Source organism: Piliocolobus tephrosceles, chromosome 14 (assembly GCF_002776525.5).
Source record: "Piliocolobus tephrosceles isolate RC106 chromosome 14, ASM277652v3, whole genome shotgun sequence".
Taxonomy (NCBI): domain Eukaryota; kingdom Metazoa; phylum Chordata; class Mammalia; order Primates; family Cercopithecidae; genus Piliocolobus; species Piliocolobus tephrosceles.
In genome coordinates, this window is record NC_045447.1 from 84,771,094 (window position 1) to 84,794,875 (window position 23,782).

General features: G+C 39.0%; 1 protein-coding gene across 33 annotated transcripts in view; it reads right to left on the bottom strand.

The window, feature by feature from the left end:
- TRPM3 (transient receptor potential cation channel subfamily M member 3) overlaps positions 1-23,782 on the bottom strand; it is a 908,811-nt gene that overhangs the window by 202,893 nt on the left and 682,136 nt on the right. For all 33 annotated transcript variants that reach the window (XM_031934069.1, XM_031934067.1, XM_031934070.1 and 30 more), the window contains one exon: positions 19,477-19,600. In XM_031934069.1, coding sequence (XP_031789929.1) covers positions 19,477-19,600 — 124 coding nt within the window. The remainder of the gene's footprint in view (positions 1-19,476; positions 19,601-23,782) is intronic.

Sequence of the window (23,782 nt, forward strand, 5' to 3'; positions counted from 1 at the left end):
AATATTAACCTTAAATGTAAATGGACTAAATGCTCCAATTAAAAGACACAGACTGGCAAATTGGATAGAGTCAAGACCCATCAGTTTGCTGTGTTCAGGAGACCCATCTCACATGCAGAGACACACATAGGCTCAAAATAAAGGGATGGAGGAAGATCTACCTAGCAAATGGAAAACAAAAAAAGCAGGGGTTGCAATACTAGTCTCTGATAAAACAGACTTTAAACCATCAAAGATCAAAAGAGACAAAGAAGGCCATTACATAATGCTAAAGGGATCAATTCAACAGGAAGAGCTAACTATGTTAAATATATATGCACCCAATACAGGAGCACCCAGATTCATAAAGCAAGTCCTTAGAGACTTACAAAGAGACTTAGACTCCCACACAATAATAATGGAAGACTTTAACACCCCACTATCAACATTAGACAGATCAACGAGACAGAAAGTTAACAAGGATATCCAGGAATTGAACTCAACGCTGCACCAAGCAGACCTAATAGACATCTACAGAACTCTCCACCCCAAATCCACAGAATATACATTCTTCTCAGCACCAGATCGCACTTATTCCAAAATTGACCACATAATTGGAAGTAAAGCACTCCTCAGCAAATGTACAAGAACAGAAATTATAACAAACTGTCTCTCAGACCACAGTGCAATCAAACTAGAACTCAGGACTAAGAAACTCAATCAAAACCGCTCAACTACATGGAAACTGAACAACCTGCTCCTGAATGACTACTGGGTACATAACGAAATGAAGGCAGAAATAAAGATGTTCTTTGAAACCAATGAGAACAAAGATACAACATACCAGAATCTCTGGGACACATTCAAAGCAGTGTGTAGAGGGAAATTTATAGCACTAAATGCCCACAAGAGAAAGCAGGAAAGATCTAAAATTGACACCCTAACATCACAATTAAAAGAACTAGAGAAGCAAGAGCAAATACATTCAAAAGCTAGCAGAAGGCAAGAAATAACTAAGATCAGAGCAGAACTGAAGTAGATAGAGACACAAAAACTCTCCAAAAAATCAATGAATCCAGGAACTGTTTTTTTTTTTTTAAAAGATCAACAAAATTGATAGATGGCTAACAAACTAATAAAGAAGAAAAGAGAGAAGAATCAAATAGACACAATAAAAAATAATAAAGGGGATATCACCACTGACCCCACAGAAATACAAACTACCATCAGAGAATACTATAAACACCTCTATGCAAATGAACTAGAAAACCTAGAAGAAATGGATAATTTCGTGGACACTTACACTCTTCCAAGACTAAACCAGGAAGAAGTTGAATCCCTGAATAGACCAATAGCAGGCTCTGAAATTGAGGCAACAATTAATAGCCTAGCAACTAAAAAAAGTCCAGGACCAGATGGATTCACAGCTGAATTCTACCAGAGGTATAAGGAGGAGTTGGTACTATTCCTTCTGAAACGACTCCAATCAACAGAAAAAGAGGGAATCCTCCCTAACTCATTTTATGAGGCCAACATCATCCTGATACCAAAGCCTGACAGAGATACAACAAAAAAAGAGAATTTTAGACCAATATCCCTGATGAACATTGATGCAAAAATCCTCAATAAAATACTGGCAAACCGAATCCAGCAGCACATCACAAAGCTTATCCACCATGATCAAGTGGCCTTCATCCCTGGGATGCAAGGCTGGTTTCACATATGCTAATCAATAAACGTAATCCAACATACAAACAGAACCAAAAACAAAAACCACATGATTATCTCAATAGATGCAGAAAAGGCCTTTGTCAAAATTCAACAGCCCTTCATGCTAAAAACTCTCAACAAACTAGGTATTGATGGAACGTATCTCAAAATAATAAGAGCTATTTATGACAAACCCACAGCCAATATCATACTGAATGGACAAAAACTGGAAGCATTCCCTTTAAAAACTGGCACAAGACAGGGATGCCCTCTCTCACCACTCCTATTCAACATAGTGTTGGAAGTTCTGGCTAGGTCAATCAGGAAGAAAAAGAAATCAAGGGTATTCAGTTAGGAAAAGAAGAAGTCAAATTGTCCCTGTTTGCAGATGACATGATTGTATATTTAGAAAACCCCATTGTCTCAGCCCAAAATCTCCTTAAGCTGATAAGCAACTTCAGCAAAGTCTCAGGATACAAAACCAATGTGCAAAAATCACAAGCATTCTTATACACCAGTAACACACAAACAGAGAGCCAAATCATGAATAAACTCCCATTCACAATAGCTTCAAAGAGAATAAAATACCTAGGAATCCAACTTACAAGGGATGTAAAGGACCTCTTCAAGGAGAACTACCAACCACTGCTCAGTGAAATCAAAGAAGACACAAACAAATGGAAGAACATACCATGCTCATGGATAGGAAGAATCAATATTGTGAAAATGGCCATACTGCCCAAGGTAATTTACAGATTCAATGCCATCCCCATTAAGCTACCAATGACTTTCTTCACAGAATTAGAAAAAACGGCTTTAAAGTTCATATGGAACCAAAAAAGAGCCTGCATTGCCAAGACAATCCTAAGTCAAAAGAACAAAGCTGGAGGCATCACGCTACCTGACTTCAAATTGTACTACAAGGCTACAGTAACCAAAACAGCATGGTACTGGTACCAAAACAGAGATATAGACCAATGGAACAGAACAGAGCCCTCAGAAGTAATACCACACATCTACAGCCATCTGATCTTTGACAAACCCGACAAAAGTAAGAAATGGGGAAAGGATTCCCTATTTAATAAATGGTGCTGGGAAAATTGGCTAGCCATAAGTAGTAAGCTGAAACTGGATCCTTTCCTTACTCCATATACGAAAATTAATTCAAGATGGATTAGAGACTTAAATGTTAGATCTAAAACCATAAAAACCCTAGAAGAAAACCTAGGTAATACCATTCAGGACATAGGCATGGGTAAGGACTTCATGTCTAAAACACCAAAAGCAACAGCAACAAAAGCCAAAATTGACAAATGGGATCTAATTAAACTAAAGAGCTTCTGCACAGCAAAAGAAACTACCATCAGAGTAAACAGGCAACCTACAGAATGGGAGATTTTTGCAATCTACTCATCTGACAAAGGGCTAATATCCAGAACCTATAAAGAACTCAAACAAATTTACAAGAAAAAAACAAACAACCCATCAAAAAGTGGGCAAAGGATATGAACAGACACTTCTCAAAAGAAGACATTCATACAGCCAACAGACACATGAAAAAATGCTCATCATCACTTGCCATCAGAGAAATGCAAATCTGAACCACAAAGAGATACCATCTCACACCAGTTAGAATGTTAATCATTAAAAAATCAGGAAACAACAGGTGCTGGAGAGGATGTAGAGAAATAGGAACACTTTTACACTGTTGGCGGGACTGTAAACTAGTTCAATCATTGTGGAAAACAGTGTGGCGATTCCTCAAGGATCTAGAACTAGAAATAGCATTTGACCCAGTCATCCCATTACTGGGTATATACCCAAAGGATTATAAGTCGTGCTGCTATAAAGACACATGCACACGTATGTTTATTGCGGCACTATTCACAATAGCAAAGACTTGGAATCAACCCAAATGTCCATCAGTGACAGACTGGATTAAGAAAATGTGGCACATATACACCATGGAATACTATGCAGCCATAAAAAAGGATGAGTTCGTGTCCTTTGTAGGGACATAGATGCAGCTGGAAACCATCATTCTCAGCAAACTATCGCAAGAACAGAAAACCAAATACTGCATGTTCTCACTCATAGGTGGGAATTGAACAATGAGATCACTTGGACACAGGAAGGGGAACATCACACACCGGGGCCTATTGTGGGGAGCTGGGTGGGGGAGGGATAGCATTAGGAGATATACCTAATGTAAATGACGAGTTAATGTGTGCAGCACACCAACATGGCACATGTATACATATGTAACAAACCTGCACATTGTGCACATGTACCCTAGAACTTAAAGTATAATAATAAAATATATATATATATATAAAGTGATTTTTAATATTCCCTGGTTGATGAGATTACAGATTAAACTATGTATTTGCATTGGGGAAAAAAAAAAAGAAGCGAGAGAGAGATGAAACTTATTTAAAAATCGTGCTTGCTTGGTTTTTATGACTCCATTAAGGGGTAGGTAGAGAGTTGGCCTTCAGTTTCCTAAATGCAGAAATAGAATTGTAATTGGATGCCAACATCAGCTTCAAACATACCCTCATAAACATAATAAATCTCCTTGCACTGGAAGGTAGTGGAGTCAGCCTCCAGAGACTCATCTGTGAGGCACAGACAATAGCCCTCTCCTGTCTTCTCCAGTGTCTAAGGGAAAGTCATCAGCTCTGGAGCCTGAGGGCCTGCAGAGAATGGGAAACCATGTAACATTGGGATACTTCTTGGTCTTGCATTTGGTAGGGGATACAGGGCATATGAAATCCTCGGATCAAAATCTTTTGGTATATCTGTATTTATCACATTGGGGTAAAAAAAAAAAAAAAAAAAAAAAAAAATCAAACCATTGTTTTGACCAAAAGGAGGAAGCCCCAAGTATGACAGATAAGAACACATGGGAATTATCACTGTTTTAAAGCCAAGGATCCCAGGGGTCAATGCAGGTTAAGTCACTGAATGAGGAAGGCAGAGTTGGAATCCAGGTTTGTCTGCTTCTAGCACTTGGTTACAATTGCCACATTAGATTGCTTCCCATGAGTTGCACAATTTAAGTGGATGGGCCTGGATGAAATCCAAGCCCATAAACCAAATGTATAACTCCCTAAGGAGTTGTGCTTCTGTGTTAGTAGAGATTTTAACAAAATTTATAGATACTGAATATGTATCAGCTCCATTAATGCATATACGTCTGAATTCATTCATTCGCTCACTTACTCGTTAAAGATTTATTGTCTGCTGTGTATATGCTATGGTATTAAGCATAACTAGGCAAGAGTGAGTGCAAGAGAAACATAGAACAATGAATCAGACAGATTCTGCTCTTAAGAGCTTGCATGGGAAGTTAGAGATACACATAAATAAAGTATAAATGACAAGCACAAGAGAGTTACAAATAAAGGAGGTAAATGGATTCCAGGTGTGTGTGTGCATGTGCACATGCAAATGCAGATATGTGCATGTGTTTGGCAATTGAATATGACCAAAGAGAGTGCTCTAAGCTTGAACAATATAGGGAAACAGAAAATTTAAAAATGACTGTAAGGAGATCTGTTTGGTTAGCGTGATGAATCCATAAAGAAGCAATGGAATTTTGGGCTGAAACTGCAGGCAAAAGACTCTACTTTACATTCAAAAGAGTAATATGATTGGCTCTGCTTCAACAAGGACTATCAGGCATTTTTATGGCAAAGGACCAGCAAACCACTGCCTGTGGGTCAAATTTGTTTTATAGTCGGTTTTTCTGTGACCAGTAACCTGAGAATGATTTTTACATTTTAAAGGATTGTTGAAAAATAAGAAAGCAAAGAACAATACGTGACAGAGACTCTATCTTGTATGCAAAACCTGAAATATTTACTATCTGCCACTTTAAAGAAAAGTTTGCCAACCCATACAGTGTGTAGGATGCATCGATAGGGTGATATTGGACTAGGTGACTGAGTTCATAGGGAATAGCAATCGTCTAAGCAAGGAAGAATGAGGGTATGAGTGAGAGTGGAATTTGGAAATGCAGGAGCCGGGGGAAAGCAAGGCTAGATATTTGTGCGTTTGGGAGTTGTCTTGATTAAAATGGTAACGGAAGTCACAATAGTGAATGAAAGGGAAAAGAACCAATAATTGATCATAGGTAAACATTTGTTTTTAGAGTGGTGAGGAAGAAGAGGGTCTAACAATGGAAAAAGAAAATGAATGGTAACAGAAGTGTTAAAGAAATAGAAAATTGAGAGTCTAACATGAAATTCACAGGAAAGTAAGAAAAAAGAGGAAGTTGACAGCCTCAAATGCTATAGAAAATTCACTAAAAAGGTTGCAAAAGTGATGGCCTAATATCGTTGCTTCCATTTATTCCATTAACACAATTTGTACGTCCTTGGCTTTTGCTTGCCTTATGCTGCCCTACCCAAGAGAGAATGTGGTGATAATGAGGTATTAGAGCCATAGCTGCCAGGGTACGACAGTGACCTAGCCCTTTAGTTTAGCTTCTCATGTTGTATGTCTATTATGTTATAAATAAAGGTAGACGCCAAGTCTCTTCTAACTCTCCTCAAAGTACTTCTTCTCTATGTCAACTGGTGGATATGTGATTGCTAGGATTTGAATATTTGTGTCTCCTTCAAATTCATATGGTGACTCTTAATCACCAAGACGATGGTATTAGGAGGTGGGGCCTTTGAGAAGTGATTAGGTCATGAGGTCTTTGCCCTGATGAATGGGACTAGCGCCCTTAAGGAAAAGGTCCAAGGAAGCTTGCTGGCCCCCTGCACCACATGAAGATGCAGCAAGTATGTGCCATCTATGAGAAAGTGGGCCCTCACCAGATACTGAATCTGCTGGAGTCTTGATCTTGGACTGTCCAGCTTCCAGATACTGAATTTGCTGGAGTCTTGATTTTGGACTGGCCAGCCTCCAGAACTGTGAACAATAAATCTCTGTTGTTTATAAACTACCCAGATTATGATATTTCATTATAGCAGCCTGAACAGACTAAAACAATTGTCCCTGGAGATTTCTTGACTGACGTGGCTTAAGAAAAAATTAGTTTATTTTGTTTTTTATTTTTTTGAGACAAGGTCTTGCTCTGTCCCCTGGGCTGGAGTACAGTGGTGTGATCTCAGCTCACTGCAGCCTCAAACTCCCAGGCTTAGGAGATTTAGCTAGAACTCCAGGTACATGCCACCACAACCAGTACATATACATACATATGTATATATGCGTGTATATATACATTTGTGTGTGTGTGTGTGTGTGGAGATAGGGTTTTGCTATGTTGCCCAGGCTGGTCTCAAACTCCTGGGCTCAAGTGATCCACACTTCTCAGCCTCCCAATGTCCTGGGACTATGGGCGTGAGTCACTGTGTCCAGACAAAAGTTGGTTTATTTTCATTCCTGTGTATCCTGAATTGATGTACTGGATTGAACAGACTTAGTACTCTAGTTGCAATGTTTGCTTCTTGATTTTAGAATCATTATTGCAAATGAGAACCAGCTACAGGGAAGTAGGAAGCCCATGTTACCATACTATAAAGTCTGCGAAGTGCGTTACAAATACCCCCAAGATACAGTCAAGAAATTAAGATGTTAAAGTAATTTTACCACATAAATTATGATTAGACAGCTATTTTTTTCTTTCTACATTCAGGCCATGAGTGCACCAATAAATACTCAATAACTAGCACAAATCCAAAACAAGTCATTGGACAACTATCTTATTTTGAAAACTAGAGGGCAGAGTTAAGAAATAGTAAATAACATCCCACTTATTAAAATTGTTAAAGCAATTTACCAAAAACTGTGTAGTAATAAAGTCAGAAAACTGAAATATGCTCTAGGTTCTGAGGTAAGAAGAAAAAAAATCCGATTATTTCCTATATTTCATAAACAAGTAGTACTATAATGAAGTCATCTTGGAGAAGGCAATAAATTAGTATAAAATTATTAGTGCTTTATTTGATTTTTATCTTCTAACATAATTAAATATGAGCTAACATTTCACCTTTATGGAAAAAGAAGTCTGGCATATAAATATTTCATTTGTGTAAGAGAAGCATAATGGATAAAGTCCATTTGACCCAGATGTAGATTCAATGGCTACTTATTGAAATCTCTCTCCCTTTCTCTTTCTTGACAGTCACTGCAGGTATCTCATTTAAAATAATTACTATTTAATCTGGGTTATGGTAACCAACTAATTCTAGCGAGGTTATGCACATCATAAATAGTGTCAGGGTCCCTATAGAAGTAATGATACATAACAGCTTTCACCAACACGCAGCTTAGACATAGGCTACTAGGCTGTACTGTAAGATTGTATTACGCATTTTTCTGTTGAAAATCAGAGTAAGCAATTGTGAGATGTCATCGCTGGATGCTCGCAGTTTCATGTGATTGTACAAGTGGAAATGGCAGCAGAAGAGAATCTTTTCGCAGATGAAAGAAAGTATGGGAGTTTGGAAAGCATGAATTGTTGGCTGGGAAACAGGGTGGTACAAAGAAGCAGTGGAAGCGTAGAGATCCATCCAGACTGCATTCAGACTGTGGAGGGCCTCAAAGCCACATTAAATAGTTTGAACCCTTGTCAGTAACAAAAGCAAGTCCTTGAAACTATCTGAGCAAAGAAGTTAACAAGTCAGGCCTGGACCTCAAGCATCAAGCCTGCAGCAGTATGTGGAATAGCTTGGAGGACGGACAACAAGGTTTCCTTTCTGGGACTAGGTAGGCCCTGGTGAAGAAAACTGAGGATCAGAATGAGGATGATGGCACTGGAATCAAAGTAGAGCAGGCGGATGTGAGAGACACTGCCAAGAAACTCAGAATAACTTGGCAACAATTGAATGGTTGCGGTGCAATGAGGATAGGGGAACTGAAGCTTTCAAGATTGAGAAAATGAAACGAGAATTGGAATGGGAAACATTGTGGAGATGTAGGGCTGGGAAGCACCGGAGGATATTGGAGAGGCTGATTTTGTTTCTGGACATGTAGAACTTGAAGTAATGACGGGACAACCAGGTGAGACATCCTACCGCAAGCTGTGATTATGGTTGGAGAGATTGAGATAGCAAGGTTAGGGCCAGAAATAGTTTTGTGAATAATTTCCAATGAGATTGTTGGTAAAGTCAATAGGAGATGTATGATGTTACCAAGAAAAAGAAAGGGTATTATAATGAAATAGCTAAATAAGACTTAGCAATTGAGACTATCTTACTGAATAAAAGAATGAAATTTAAAATGTATTCAGGGTAATTATCACAGAATACATGCAATTAGACTAATTTACCACTTAAAAATAGAGCATCTAATATGATATTAAAAACAAAGGCTATATATAATTTTTAAGAAACTCACCTAACATATAGGGCACAGAAAAGCTGAAAATAAAATAAGAAAAAGCATGAAGAATTCCTATATTGGGGAAGTATGAACTAAAAGAAGCTGATGTAAGTGGATTAATATCAGATGAACTGAAATGCAAGACAAAGCATTGTCAGGAATAAATAAAGTCACTGAATAATGATAGAAAAGTATCTCACCAGGAAACATTGCTAGTCTAAAAACTTACAAGCCTAACAACATCATCTCAAGATATATAAAGCAAAAATTTGATAGACTTTTAAAGAGAAATTGACACAATCTCCCATGATATGAGACTTAAAATTACTTCTTCAAAAAATGACACAAAGAACAAAAGGACTGAGAACAAAGAAGTTTCAGGTAATGTCCACATTTATGGATGAAAGTAATGAGAAGCACAAGGAAAAGAGGAGGAGAAACAGAAAAGTTGAAGGACTAACAGAAAAGTACAATGTCATTGAAATTTTAGGAAGGTAGAAAAGACAGAAGTAGAACTCAATGCAGAGGTAGTAATAGAGTTGCTGTTCAAGAAATGTACATTTTCTAGAGAAAATTTCATGGAGGAAATGCAAAGTGATGGGATGTGTTGCCTGTTTAAAGAATGACTGTAGCTCAAGCCTGTAATCCCAGCACTTTGGGAGGCCGAGACGGGCGGATCACGAGGTCAGGAGATCGAAACCATCCTGGCTAACACAGTGAAACCCCGTCTCTACTAAAAAATACAAAAAACTAGCCGGACGAGGTGGTGGGTGCCTGTAGTCCCAGCCACTTGGGAGGCTGAGGCAGGAGAATGGCGTGAACCCGGGAGGCGGAGTTTGCAGTGAGCTGAGATCCGGCCACTGCATTCCAGCCTGGGCGACAGAGCGAGACTCCGCCTCAAAAAAAAAAAAAAAAAAAAAAAGAATGACTGTAGAGAAGAAGAGGGGCACTACTTCCTCTGATACTACATAGAAAAAAAACGCATGGCTCAAGCTATAGTCACACTGGGGTAAAGGTGAAGAAAGTGGAGGAGCTTAAATTTATGACCTTTGATTTCCTTTAGGGAGAAGTCTTCTGTTGAGCATGAGGAGAATGAATCTTTAAATTCAATGCAATTTCAATCCACATCTCAACAATGTGTGTGTGTGTGTTTGTGTGTGTGTGTGTGCATGCACATGTACATGCAATCTGAAAGGCTCAGTTTAAAATTTATCTATAAGGGCAAAGGGCTAAAATAGTTGGCAACCCTGGAGAAGTGTCACAAGGAGTGTGACTTGCCCTATCATACATCAGGGCTTATTATAAAGTTACACTGATTAGAAAAGTAGGGCACCAGGGCAGGGCTAGACAAGTAGCGAAGACAGAAAGGCTCATGTATAGGTGGAAACCTGCTTTATGAAAGAGCTGGCATTATGCGACATAAGGATGGACCATTCAATAAATGACGCAAGGTCAGCTAGTCTTCCACATGGATCCCCACTTCATATCATATACAAAAAAATCAGCTATAGATGGGTTACAGATTTAATGTGGAAGGTGGAACTAGACACATTTTAGTAGAATATATAGAAGAATATATTTTTGAAATTTGGGTACAGAAGAGTTTATTAAACAAGAGGCAAAAAGCACAAAACATAAAAAGGCTGATACATTTAATTACAGTCATGGGCTGCATAATGACGTTTTGGTCAATGATGCGTTGTGTATGTAACGGTGGTGCCATGAGATTATATTATATTTTTATTGTAACTTTTTTATCTTTAGATACATTTAGATACACAAATACCTACCATTGTGTTACAATTGCCTACAGTATTCACAACTGCAATATGCCATTCAAGTTTGTAGCTGAGGGACAAATAGGCTATACCATAGAACCTAGGTGTGTAGTAGGCTATGTTGTCTAGGTTTTTAGAACCACACTCTATAGGCTGGGCATGGTGGCTCACACCTGTACTCTCAGCACTTTGGGAGGCTGAGGCGGGTGGATCACCTGAGGTCAGGAGTTCGAGACCAGCCTGACCAACATGGTGAAACCCCATCTCCACTAAAAATACAAAAATTAGCTGAGTGTGGTGGCTGGTGCTCCCAAAAGCTACTTGGGACGCTGAGGCAGGGGAATTGCTTGAACTCGGGAGGTGGAGGTTGCAGTGAGCCAAGATCACGCAACTGCACTCTATCCTGGGCGACAGAGCAAGACCTTGTCTCAAAAAAAAAAAAAAAAAGAAAGAAAGAAAAAAAAAGAAAAGAAATACACTATCATGTTCATACAACAATGAAATAGCCTAAGACACATTTCTCAGGATGTGTCCCCGTTGTTAAGTAATGCATGACTGTACATTAAATTTGGGAATTTCTGTTTATCAAAGTACATTTAAAAAAAGTGAAAAAACAAGCCACAAACTGAGAAAATGTATCTGTAACACAACCAACAAAAGATTAGTATTTAACATAAATAAAAAGAATAAGAGGAAGTGGCTGTGGTTTGAAACTTGAAAAGAATATAAAAGATTTAGAACAATGATTACAGGGAATAGGAGAGCCTATTGACTAGAGATAAATATGAGGATTGGCCGGCGTTATTGAAGGCCTAATTGAATTAGACTGAATGACTCAGCTTTGGGAGTGGTACAAGCATCAGGCACATAGAATAGATCAATTGACAGGTGAGGGAACCCAGATGGGAGCGGGGAGGGTGGAAAGACATAGTGCAAACTCTCAACAGGGCACAAGGTAAAGAAAACTATTTTGAACATGTTTTTACACAGATTACTCGAGGTGTTTGATCTCAGGCTCATGAACAGAGAAGCTTGGCATCCAGGTTCAGGTTCAATATGAATGAAGTGGTGGGAGGGGAAAGGTAGGGCAGTTATCTTTGGAGTGGGGAGTAGATTTTAAAGTCTTAGATTTTGGAGCAGCAAGGCTTTGAGTGGAGGCATGATTCCCAGGTGTGACTGGGAAGAGATGGAAAGATGAACTGATTGGATGCTGGGAGGTCTGGCCGCTGTCAGGGGAGGAGAGTGAATGAGAGGAGTCACCAGTGTGGAAGTAGAAGGTGGTGAACTAGGAGCAGGGCTGGTGTTGTCATCACCATGACTTGTTTAGGGCCACACAACCATGGGGTTTACAATGCCAAGTCCAAGTGATCCTCCTTCACTCCAGGGTATCAAAAGCAAATGTACTGCCCCAGTCTGGGACTGGTGGGTTGGCAGTGATGATAGAGGAAGGCTTCTGCAATTGCTCAGAGGACAGACAGGAGCTCCAGGAGGCAGCAGCAAAAAGGAGCTGGCACTGCCCTCTGGAACAAAAGGCTCTTGGTTTCTGTGCACATAATGGGCCTCACTGTGTGCATGGCCACCTGTGTCCTCTTTTCCTGGTCTTGATATTCTTTATGACCAGACCCCTCTTGAGGAGGAAGAGAATAGAGGGACACCTGATCCCTGACATCTGTTCCCAAATGAATATGTTGTAGACAGTCTTTCTTTATCTCTTTAATTTATATTCCTTACCTGAAAACAATGATAGAACTTAGCTTACAGGTTGATTTCTAGAAGGACATATCTTTTTTAAAGGGGATAGGTTTTGAGTAGGCAGAGAACTGAATTTCTTCAAGATCTATATGAAGTGAGCAGAAAGTATAGCAGTAACTCTGTGTGATGATGTCGTGAGGGACTGCCCCACCTAGCTTGAAATTGCAGACCCAAGGCATATTTTTCACGAGGCCACACCACCCAGCGGCCTATCCATAGTGCAGGCTTTATTATGTAAGTCAGTTAAGTTCTGGGATGAGAAAGATGTCACATCAATTCTAGAACCAAATAGCTTAGCCAAACTTGGCAATGGTTAAACTGGCCTCATAATATTATACCCCATGTAGTTTGTAAGGGGAATCAAAAGAAACTTGAAGGATACAAGAGAAAAGAGGATCTCTATGATGATGCAATGCCTCCTTGTTTTGTGTGCTATGCTATGGAGCCTAATGAGTAGAAAACACGGGCTCTGCAGCAAGACAGTCCTAGCTTGGCTCTTCTCGGCTGTGTACATCTCCCCACCTCTCCTAACCTCAATTCCTTTCCTTGTCTCTGCAAGAGGATAAAACAATGCCTACTTTGTGTTTACCTTATTTTCAAGGCATCTAGTGCTGTCCATGTACATAAGTAGTTCCTCAAAATATGAAATTATAGTTATACTGTAATTTTGATTTAAAAATTTCTAACTTATTTCTGCCCAGATGTGGAAATAATTTGTTGCTTGTTAAGAACACACAGGCTAACACTTAAATTTAGGAAATACAAAGAACACCACAAAGATACTCCTTGAGAAGAACAACCCCAAGACACATAATTGTCAGATTCACCAAGGTTGAAATGAAGGAAAAAATGTTAAGGGCAGCCAGAGAGAAAGGTCAGGTTACCCACAAAGGGCAGCCCATCAGACTAACAGCAGATCTCTCTGCAGAAACTCTACAAGACAGAAGAGAATTGGGGCCAATATTCAACATTCTTAAAGAAAAGCATTTTCAACCCAGAATTTTATATCCAGCCAAACTATGCTTCACAAGTGAAGAAGAAATAAAATCTTTTACAGACAAGCAAATGGTGAGAGATTTTGTCACTGGCAGATCTACCTTACCAGAGCTCCTGAAGGAGGCACTAAATATGGAAAGGAAAAACTGATACTAGCCACTGCAAAAACATACCAAATTGTAAAGACCATTGACACCATGAAGAAACTGCATTAACCAATGGGCAAAATAACCAGCTAGCATCATAATGACAGGATCAAATTCATACATAACAACATTAACCTTAAATGTAAACAGACTAAATGCCCTAATTAAAAGACACAAACTTTGAGACTTTTTGGTATGCTGTATTCAGGAGACCTATCTCACGTGCAAAGACACACATAGGCTCAAAATAAAGGGATGGAAAAATATTTACTAAGAAAATGGAAAGCAAAAAAACAAAACAACAACAACAAAAAAAACAAAAAACAAAAAAGAAGAAAAGCAGGGGTTGCAATCCTAATCCTAATCTCTGATAAAACAGACTTTAAACCAACGAAGATAAAAAAAAAAAAAAAAAAAAACCATAAAAAACAAACAAACAAACAAAGAAGGGCATTACATAATGGTAAAGGGATCAATGCAACAAGAAGAGCTAACTATTTTAAATATATATGCACCCAATACAGCATCCAGATTCATAAAACAAGTTCTTAGAGACCTACAAAAAGACTTAGACTCCCATACAATAATAGTGGGAGATTTTAACACCCCCCACTGTCAATATTAGACAAATCAATGAGACAAAAAATTAACAAGGATATTCAGGACTTGAACTCACCTCTAGACCAAGCAGACCTAATAGACATACATTCTTCTCAGCACCACATCACACTTATTGTAAAACTGACCACATAATTGGAAATAAAACACTCAGGAAATGCAAAAGAATGGAAATCAACAATCTCTGAGACTACAGTGCAATCAAATTAGAACTCAGGATTAAAGAAGTCACTCAAAACCATACAACTACATGGAAACTGAACAACCTGCTTCTGAATAACTACTGTGTAAATAACGAAATTGAGGCAGAAATAAAGAAGTTATTTGAAACCAATGAGAACAAAGACACAACGTACCAGAATCTCTGGGATACAGCTAAAGCAGTGTTTAGAGGTAAATTTGTAGCACTAAATGCCCAAAGGAGAAAGTGGAACAGATCTGAAATTGACACCCTAATGTCACAATGAAAAGAACTAGAGAAGCAAGAGCAAACAAATTCAAAAGCTAGCAGAAGACAAGAAATAACTAAGATCAGAGCAGAACTGAAGGAGATAGAGACATGAAAAACCCTTCAAAAAAATAAATGAATCCAAGAGCTGATTTTCTGAAATGATCAACAAAATAGATAGACTACTGACCAGACTAATAAAGAAGAAAAGAGAGAAGAATCAAACAGACATAATAAAAAAAGATAAAGGGGATATCACCACTGATCCCACAGAAATACAAAGTACCATCAGAGAATACTATTAACACCTCTACACAAATAAACTAGAAAATCTAGAAGAAATGGATACATTCCTGGACAAACACACCCTCCCAAGACTATACCAGGAAGAAGTCGAATCCCTGAATAGACCAAAAACAAGTTCTGAAATTGAGGCAGTAATTAATAGCCTACCAACCAAAAAAAGCTCAGGGCCAGATGGATTCACAGCCAAATTCTAGCAGAGGTACAAAGAGGAGCTGGTACCATTTCTTCTGAAACTATTCCAAACAATAGAAAAATAGGGACTCCTCCATAACTCATTTTATGAGGCCAGCATCATCCTGATACCAAAGCCTGGCAGAGACACAATAAAAAAGGAAAATTTCAGGCTAATATCCATGATGAACATCGATGAGAAAATCCTCAATAAAATAATAGCAAACCAAATCCAGCAGCACATCAAAAAGCGTATCCACCATGATAAAGTCAGCTTCATCCCTGGGATGGAAGTCTGGTTCAACACATGCATATCAATAAACGTAATCTAACACATAAACAGAACCAATGACAAAAACCACATGATTATCTCAATAGATGCAGAAAAGGTCTTCAATAAAATTTAACATCCCCTCATGCTAAAAACTCTCAATAAACTAGATATTGATGGAATGTATCTCAAAATAATAAGAGCTATTTATGACAAACCCACAGCCCATATTATATTGAATATGCAAAAGCTGGAAGTATTCCCTTTGAAAACTGGCACAAGAGAAGGATGCCCTGTCTTACCACTCCTATTCAACATAGTATTGCAAATTCTGGCCAGGGCAATCAGGCAAGAGAAAGAAATAAAGGGTATTCAAATAGTAAAAGAGGAAGTTAAATCGTCTCTGTTTGCAGATGACATGATTGTATATTTAGAAAACTCCATCATCTGAGCCCAAAATCTCCTTAAGCTGATAAGCAACTTCAGCAAAGTCTCAGGATACAAAATCAATGTGAAAAAAATCACAAGGATTCCTATACACCAATAACAGACAAACAGAGAGCCAAATCATGAGTGAACTCCCATTCACAATTGCTACAAAGAGAATAAAATACCTAGGAATACAACTTACAAGGGATGTGAAGGACCTGTTCAAGGAGAACTACAAACCACTGCTCAAGGAAATAAGAGAGGACACAAACGAATGGAAAAACATTTCGTGCTCATGGATAGAAAGGATCAATATTGTGAAAATGGCCATACTGCCCAAAGTAATTTATAGATTTAATGCTATTGTTACCAAGCTACCATTGACTTTCTTCATAGAGTTAAGAAAAACCACTTTAAATTGCATATGAAACCAAAAAAGAGCCCGCATGGCCAAGGCAATCCTAAGCAGAAAGAACAAAGTTGGAGGCATCACACTACCTGACTTCAAACTATAGTACAAGGCTACAGTAATCATAACAGTATAGTACTGGTACCAAAACAGATATATACAGCACTGGAACAGAACAGAGGCCTCAGAAATAATGCCACACATCTACAACCATCTGATCTTTGACAAACCTGACAAAAACAAGCAATGGAGAAAGGATTCCCTACTTAATAAATAGTGTTGCGAAAACTGGCTAGCTATATGCAGAAAAGTGAAACTGGACCCTTTCCTTACACCTTATACAAAAATTAACTCAAGATGGATTAAAGACTTCAACGTAAAACCTAAAACCACAAAAACCCTAGAAGAAAACCTAGGCAATACCATTCAGGACATAGTTAGGGGCAAAGACTTCATGACTAAAAACCAAAAGCAACGGCAACAAAAGCCAAAATTGACAAATGGGATCGAATTAAGCTAAAGAGCTTTTGCACAACAAAAGAAACTATCATCAGAATGAACAGACAACCTATAGAATGAGAGACAGTTTTTGCAATCTATCCATGTGACAAGGGGCTAATATCTAGAATCTATGAAGAACTTAAACACATTTAGAAGAAAAAAACCCATCAAAAAGTGGGCTAAGGATATTAACAGACACTTCTCAAAAGAAGACATTTATGCAGCCAACAGACATATGAAAACAAAGTTCATCATCACTTGTCATTAGAGAAATTAAATCAAAACTACAATGCGATACCATCTCATGCCAGTTAGAATGGCGATCATTAAAAAGTCAGGAAACAACAGATGCTGCAGAGGATGTGGAGACATAAGAATGCTTTTACACTGTTGGTGGGAGTGTAAATTAGTTCAATTATTGTGGAAGACAGTGTAGTGTTTCCTCAAGGATCTAAAACCAGAAATACCATTTGAACCAGCAATCCCATTACTGGGTATGTACCCAAAGGATTATAAATCATTCTACTATAAAGACACTTGCACACGTATGTTTATTGCAGCACTGTTCGCAATAGTGAAGACTTGGAACCAACCCAAATGCCCATCAATGATAGGCTGGATAAAGAAAATGTGGCACATACACACCATAGAATACTATGCAGCCATAAAAAAGGATGAGTTCATGTCTTTTGCAGGGACGTGGATGAAGCTATAAACCATCATTCTCAGCAAACTAACACAAGAACAGAAAACAAAACACCACATGTTCTCACTCATAAGTGGGAGTTGAACAATGAGTACACATTGACACAGGGAGGGTAACTCACACACCAGGGCCTCTTAGCGGGTGGGGGGCTAGGGGAGGGACAGCATTAGGAGAAATAGCTAAAGTAGATGATGGGTTGATGGGTGTAGCAAACACCATGGCACATGTATACCTACCTAACAAACCTGCGTGTTCTGCACAAGTATCCCAGAACTTAAAGTGTAATTAAAAAAAACAAATTTTTTAATAAAGAACTCATTTCCTGAGCCCGGAGCTAGGAATACCTCACATTTCTTACGACAAATAACTTGCATTAAAATGCAGTTGACTTTTTCAGCAGAGACCATGATTAAACAACATGAAATTTAGGCAGAATTCTGCAAAAACAGTCCCATGAAATACCTAGAAAAGTTCATTCAGTCTCATTTGGTTTTATGACTTCCCACTGGTTCCTAGAATTTTGCTTCTAGCTGCCTTTCTAGGAAATTTGCAGGACTGCTGAAATGTATAGTCCTGGTAAGCTTTCTCAATTAGAATTAGCCTCAGCAATGGAAAAGCATCAGTACTCAGAAGAGAATCCCTAATGTGGCATGTAGAAGCTCAGGGCTTCAGTGTCTCTTTGGACAGAGGAAGTATGTGAGCTGCAACACCATGAGCTGACCACATCCGGGATGGGAGGATGTCACACGTGGGTGGTACCTTCATGCGTAGTAGAGTTCTCCTGGAATGACAGCAGCCATGACTGGGTGCCCCACCCGCTCTCTGGCTTCTATACATGGGGCAGCCAGACTGTGTACCTAGGTATTGTCCTATTCTTCTCATCTTCACTCATCTCATCCCAAACCTGGAAGCTGTTGAAAGGTTTCTCACAAAGGCTGTGTGGATGCTTTCTGGAGATGGGTCTTGCCCACTCTGATCAATTCCTTTTTTTTTTTTCCGTAAACGTTTTGCTATCTCTCTCAGCAGTTGGGTTTAACTGACCTTTGAGAATAGTCTCTCTGATTGAGGCCTGGGGGCACCTACCCAGAGTGGGTGATCCACTGCATTGGCTTCAATGAGACACTTTCTGAATAAAAATACTCCATACAGAGGTTAAACATCACTGACTTTGAGTCTTAGCTCCTCGTTTACTGATCAAATGAGCTGAGTTTCCTCATCTGTAAGATGAGGGTAATAATTGTACCTCTCTCATCAGGACAGTTGCAAAGGTCACATGAATTTATATGCATGAAGATCTTGTTTCCTGCCTGGCAGATAGCAAGTTCTTGTTAAATGTTTGAGTAAGCAGAGAACAAAATCACATGGTCTTGTTCATCCTAACGGGGTCACTGATTATACCACATTTGTAAGACATTTTGCTCTGATTTTAGAAACACTTCAGTAGCTATAGATTCCTCCAGGATTTCTTGAGTATGTTTCTCCATTTTCTACTTATACAGACTAGTCTAACAGCCTGGATCCTTTGTCATTAAAGCTGTTTGACACGAAGCACACTAGTGGTTCACGACTTACAAGCAAAATGAAACCCCAAACCTAAGAAGATCAAGCTGAAGCGTTTTCCAGGAGGGGACCAATTTTGTCACTTCAAATCATTTGGTTGAGACAGTCAGAGCATTTGGACGAGCTCCAAAAGGAAATGATGCTAAAACTCTGCTGCACACACCTTATTAACTCCAAGGCAGGAAAAGCAGTGTCGTTTTTACTCAAGAGAGGAAGCTACTGGAGCCAGTGGAGCCTGAGGAGAGTTGTAAGCTCGGCCAGAAAGAGAGAATGTCACATGATTTGAGAAAATGTTGTGTGATTCAAGAAAATGACTGAAAATGTGGAGACAGCTGGCCACCCATGAGGAATTACCTACCAATTCCTTCTTCTTCATGCACTCCATAAGGATGATGAACAGATGCTGAGCTTGGGTTCGAGTGTATGTGAAAGTCTTCTGTATAGTCACCAACAGCTGGTCCCTCAAAGATTCATTTATCAGTCTGCAAATAAAAACAACGTCAAAAGCAGGTCAACCAACTTCTATTCAGCACATCTTTCTGAGAAATACAGAGCTCAAGAGGGAATTATGAGGGTTCACTTTAGACAAGAGTTGCTTCTGTATTTTTCTCACAAAAGGTATCCTGCCTGTGATAATTAAAAAAGCAAGGCATTTAAAAATAAATCAATTTTACTATCTGAGAACCTAACAGAGTAAAGTAGAAAGATTGATTTAGATATTTTAATTTCATTTTTCTGTTTTTCATATGGCATGTGTCTAATGCCCTTTTCCTCAAGTTTGCTTATCAAAAAATACCTTCAGTTAATCATCTATATCTTCTTGGTAAGAATTTGCTATAGTACTCTTCTTAACAGTACTATATAAATCTCCTAACAGTACTGCAGGAGATTTAAATTGCAGCGCCATCTCTAATTGTGGAAATAAAGACAATATTTCATTGATAAGTTTTTGAACATCCATAAGCAGAAATAGGAGTTATGTTTTCCCAAAAATCATTTCATGTAGGTGGCAGCCTGTCTGGCCTATGATTTAGGTATTCATTATTCATGTCAAGCTTTTGCTCTGTTACAGCGAATAGTAAGACAGTATCATGTTGGCTACCTGATTAAAAGATAGTTTTATGCTGTAGAAGAATAAATGAAAACAGGAAAGAGGCATCATATCCAATCAATGCTCAATTATGTCTTGAATATGAATCAATCACAACTAATTTTTAACTTCTTTCTCATTACCCTGGTGAGAACAGGGCTTTTTCTACTAGCCATTAAATGGCAGGGAAGGAAAATTCACTTTATTAATAACAGATACTATTTAAAATCGGGAAGACAAAACCGCTTTCAAGGACCAGTGGCAAAATTACCATAATTTGCTTAGTATTTTACAGATTACAAATTGCTTTCATAATTAAAGTATCAGCAACTCCTAAATAAAATAGTAAAATAAATCATGATCTCAGTTGCTGATTACAGGAACCCTACAGACAAAGGGTTTGTTCTATTTCACAGGCAGGACATTTTAGCCAGAAAGAGCCCAGTGTTTAAATTCATGCAGCAAATAAGTGACAGAGTCATCAGAATCAGAACCTAGTTCTTCTGAATATTTGTCCAGGGCTCTTTCCACCACCACCATGCTGCCTCTGTTTACACCAAGTGGATCACACCGCTGCCTCTCTTCATCACTGTGGCTATTTGAGCAGGCAGTTGTGGAGTTTCCTTCAACATGAAAACAAGACAAACTTTATTGCTTAAAAGAAGGCAAGATGGGGAGCTGGAAGATATCTTCCGATCAGTGACCTGCTGTGTTCCAGTTTATGTGTGTTTCATTTGAACTCACTAGGTTGGATATTATGACGGCCCTGCCTTGAGGAAGGTGGCATTCCTCATGACAGAACTATACCAACAATCCTGGAAGGTCACTCAGCTGGACGAAGGATTGGGTCACCCCTTCCCCTACTCCTCCAGCGTGTATATTCTATATCAAGAATATACACATTAAGGCTGGGCGCTGTGGCTTCCACCTGTAATCCTAGGACTTTGGGAGGCTGAGGCAGGTGGCTCACTTGAGCCCAGGAGTTCGAGATCAGCCTGGGCAGTACAGTGAGACCTTGTCTCTACAAAAAATTAAAAAGTTAGTTGGGCACGGTGGTGCATGCCTGTAGTCCCAGCTACTTCAGATGCTGAGGTGGGAAGATCTCTTGAGCCAGGGAGGCAGTGAGCCAAGATCACACCACTGTACTCCAGCCTGGGTGACAGGGCCAGAACCTATCTAAAAAAATTTATTATTTAGAAAAAGAGGATGGTTGAAAAAAATAACGCCAGATCCTCTGTTGAGATTATCTTAATTATACAGAATGACTCTGTGGTCTTAGCTGTGGACCAGATTGAAGTCATTCATTCATTCATTTGTTTAGTCATTCAACAAATGCATAGTGAATGTCTACTTAGTGCCACACACCAGGATGTGCCAGGATCAGAGGAGCTATGTATGCACTCCCAGCCTTCAATGAGCTTATGCACCAGTGGCATAGAAAGATGTGAACCAGCGAACCAGCGATCCAACCGTGATTGTCAGTGGAAAAGAAGTAGAGAAGCTTGTGGCAAATGTATCTAATCTGATCTAAGGGATTCAGGGATGACTCTTCTGAGGGAGTGCTGTTTTATCTGAGACACGAATGAGTATCAGCATAGTTGGGGCTGGAAGGGCTGGGTAAGAGAATTCACAGCAGACAAAATGGCATGAACGGGCCCAGTTTGGAAAAAATAAAAGGGCAGTATGGCTGGAGCTGAGAGAGCGAATTAAAGAGTGGAACAAAATAGGGCTGCAGAGGGGGTGAGCAGGAACAAGATCAACGGGGGACTTTGAAGGTGATGTTATAGAGATTTTAGGTTTTATCCCCCAGACAATGAAAAGCCATTAAAAGATTTAAGCAGAAGGGTGGCATGATCACATCTGTGTTGCCAATTAATTTTCTTGAAAAGTAAAGACATGCACACTCAGATCTAGGCATGTGTCTACCTGACAGGTAACCCAAGTGGCTGAGTCTAGAGAGTTCTTCAGTATCAAGCGTCCATTGATTTTGTACAGGATTAACAACAGGAAGGATTCTCCTGATTAGCCACTTGATAGATATAATCATTCATCTGCAGGTGTTTAATTTTGATAACAGCTCAAAATTTGTTTTCTACTACCAACCATCTGTAATGAAATCTCAGCTCCCCAAGTTCATTATATGCTTGAGGGATCTGTCTGACACTTGCATCCAATCTGTCACTTTCTAAAAATTGAGGAATGATGTGCAATTTAGCTGATTGTGGGTTTCAGTGGTTAGGAGAGCTGAAAGACAGTAAGAATCTCATCCTCTGAGCCCAGTTTCCCAGTTGCTGAAGTTATGGCTTTGGCTAGATCATTTAATGACAAGAACCGTAGAATTCTAGAAATGGAAGGATTCTCTAGGGTGTTTTCCAAAGTGTGGGATACCTGTTACAGGTGGAACAAAGATGATTTGATCTATTCAAAGCATAAAGTTACAGCAATTAAATATTAAATAACTGCCCTTTCTGATTCAGTTCTTTTTCCATCCTTCTCATTGCAACAAGAAGAAAATCTCATTTTTAGTGCTTTCCTGCCTTTAACAGCTCCCCAACACTTGTAGATCTCCCCTTTTAGCAAAGAAAAGATATTAGGTCTCATGCCTTTGGCAAAAAGAGTTTAATAACATTGTTTTAAATAAGATCCCACAAAACATTTGATGTGTCTGTAGCACGTCATGGTTTAACGTACACAATGGGCTTCAGAGATAATCTCACAACAATCTATGAGGCAAGTGGGATTAATTCCATTTTGCAGAAGAGAAAACTATGCCCTAAGGAGGTTAAACGATTTGTGCTAGGTCATAATGCTTGATGGTCTCACTGTCTGAGTTGAGCCTATCGACTTCAGCCTTGCCCCATAGTGTTGCTGTTCCTGATTATATTCTAAGTCTTTCATAGTTTCCTAATCATCTGTATCAGGGATGATAAGGGGGAACACTAAATGAAGATAATCGCAAAGTGCATTAAGTAGTTTGAAGAGTATATTTGCAGGCTGGGCTTGGTGGCTCACGCCTGTATTCCTGGCACTTTGGGAGGCTGAGGTTGGTGGATCACTTGAAGTCAGGCGTTCAAGACCAGCCTGGCCAACATGTCCAAACCCCGCTTCTACTAAAAATACAAAATTAGCCAGGCATGGTGGCACATGCCTGTAATCGCAGCTACTCAGAGGCTGAGGTGTGGGGATCGCTTGAGCCTGGGAGGCAGAAGTTGCAGTGAACTGAGATTACGCATCACTGCACTCCAGCCTGGGCAATAAAATGAGACTCCATCTCAAAAAACAAAAACCAAAACCAAAACCAAAACCAAAAAAAAAAAAGACAAAAAACCCAGCATTTGCTTCTAATTTTTCATAAGTATTTGCTCTGCTGAACTAGATGCCTTCTGTTTGGGTACAAATGCTTACTCTATCTTCTCTGAAGATCCTTTCTTGTTTTGTAACCATATTCCTTAGGATATATGGAAGCCTGCTTTCTTAAAATTATTATTTTCTAGTTCTTCCCATATTTTCTGTGTAACATTGGAGTGATTTAAACATTTTTACTGTAATATTTAATCATCAGAAAAATTAGAGA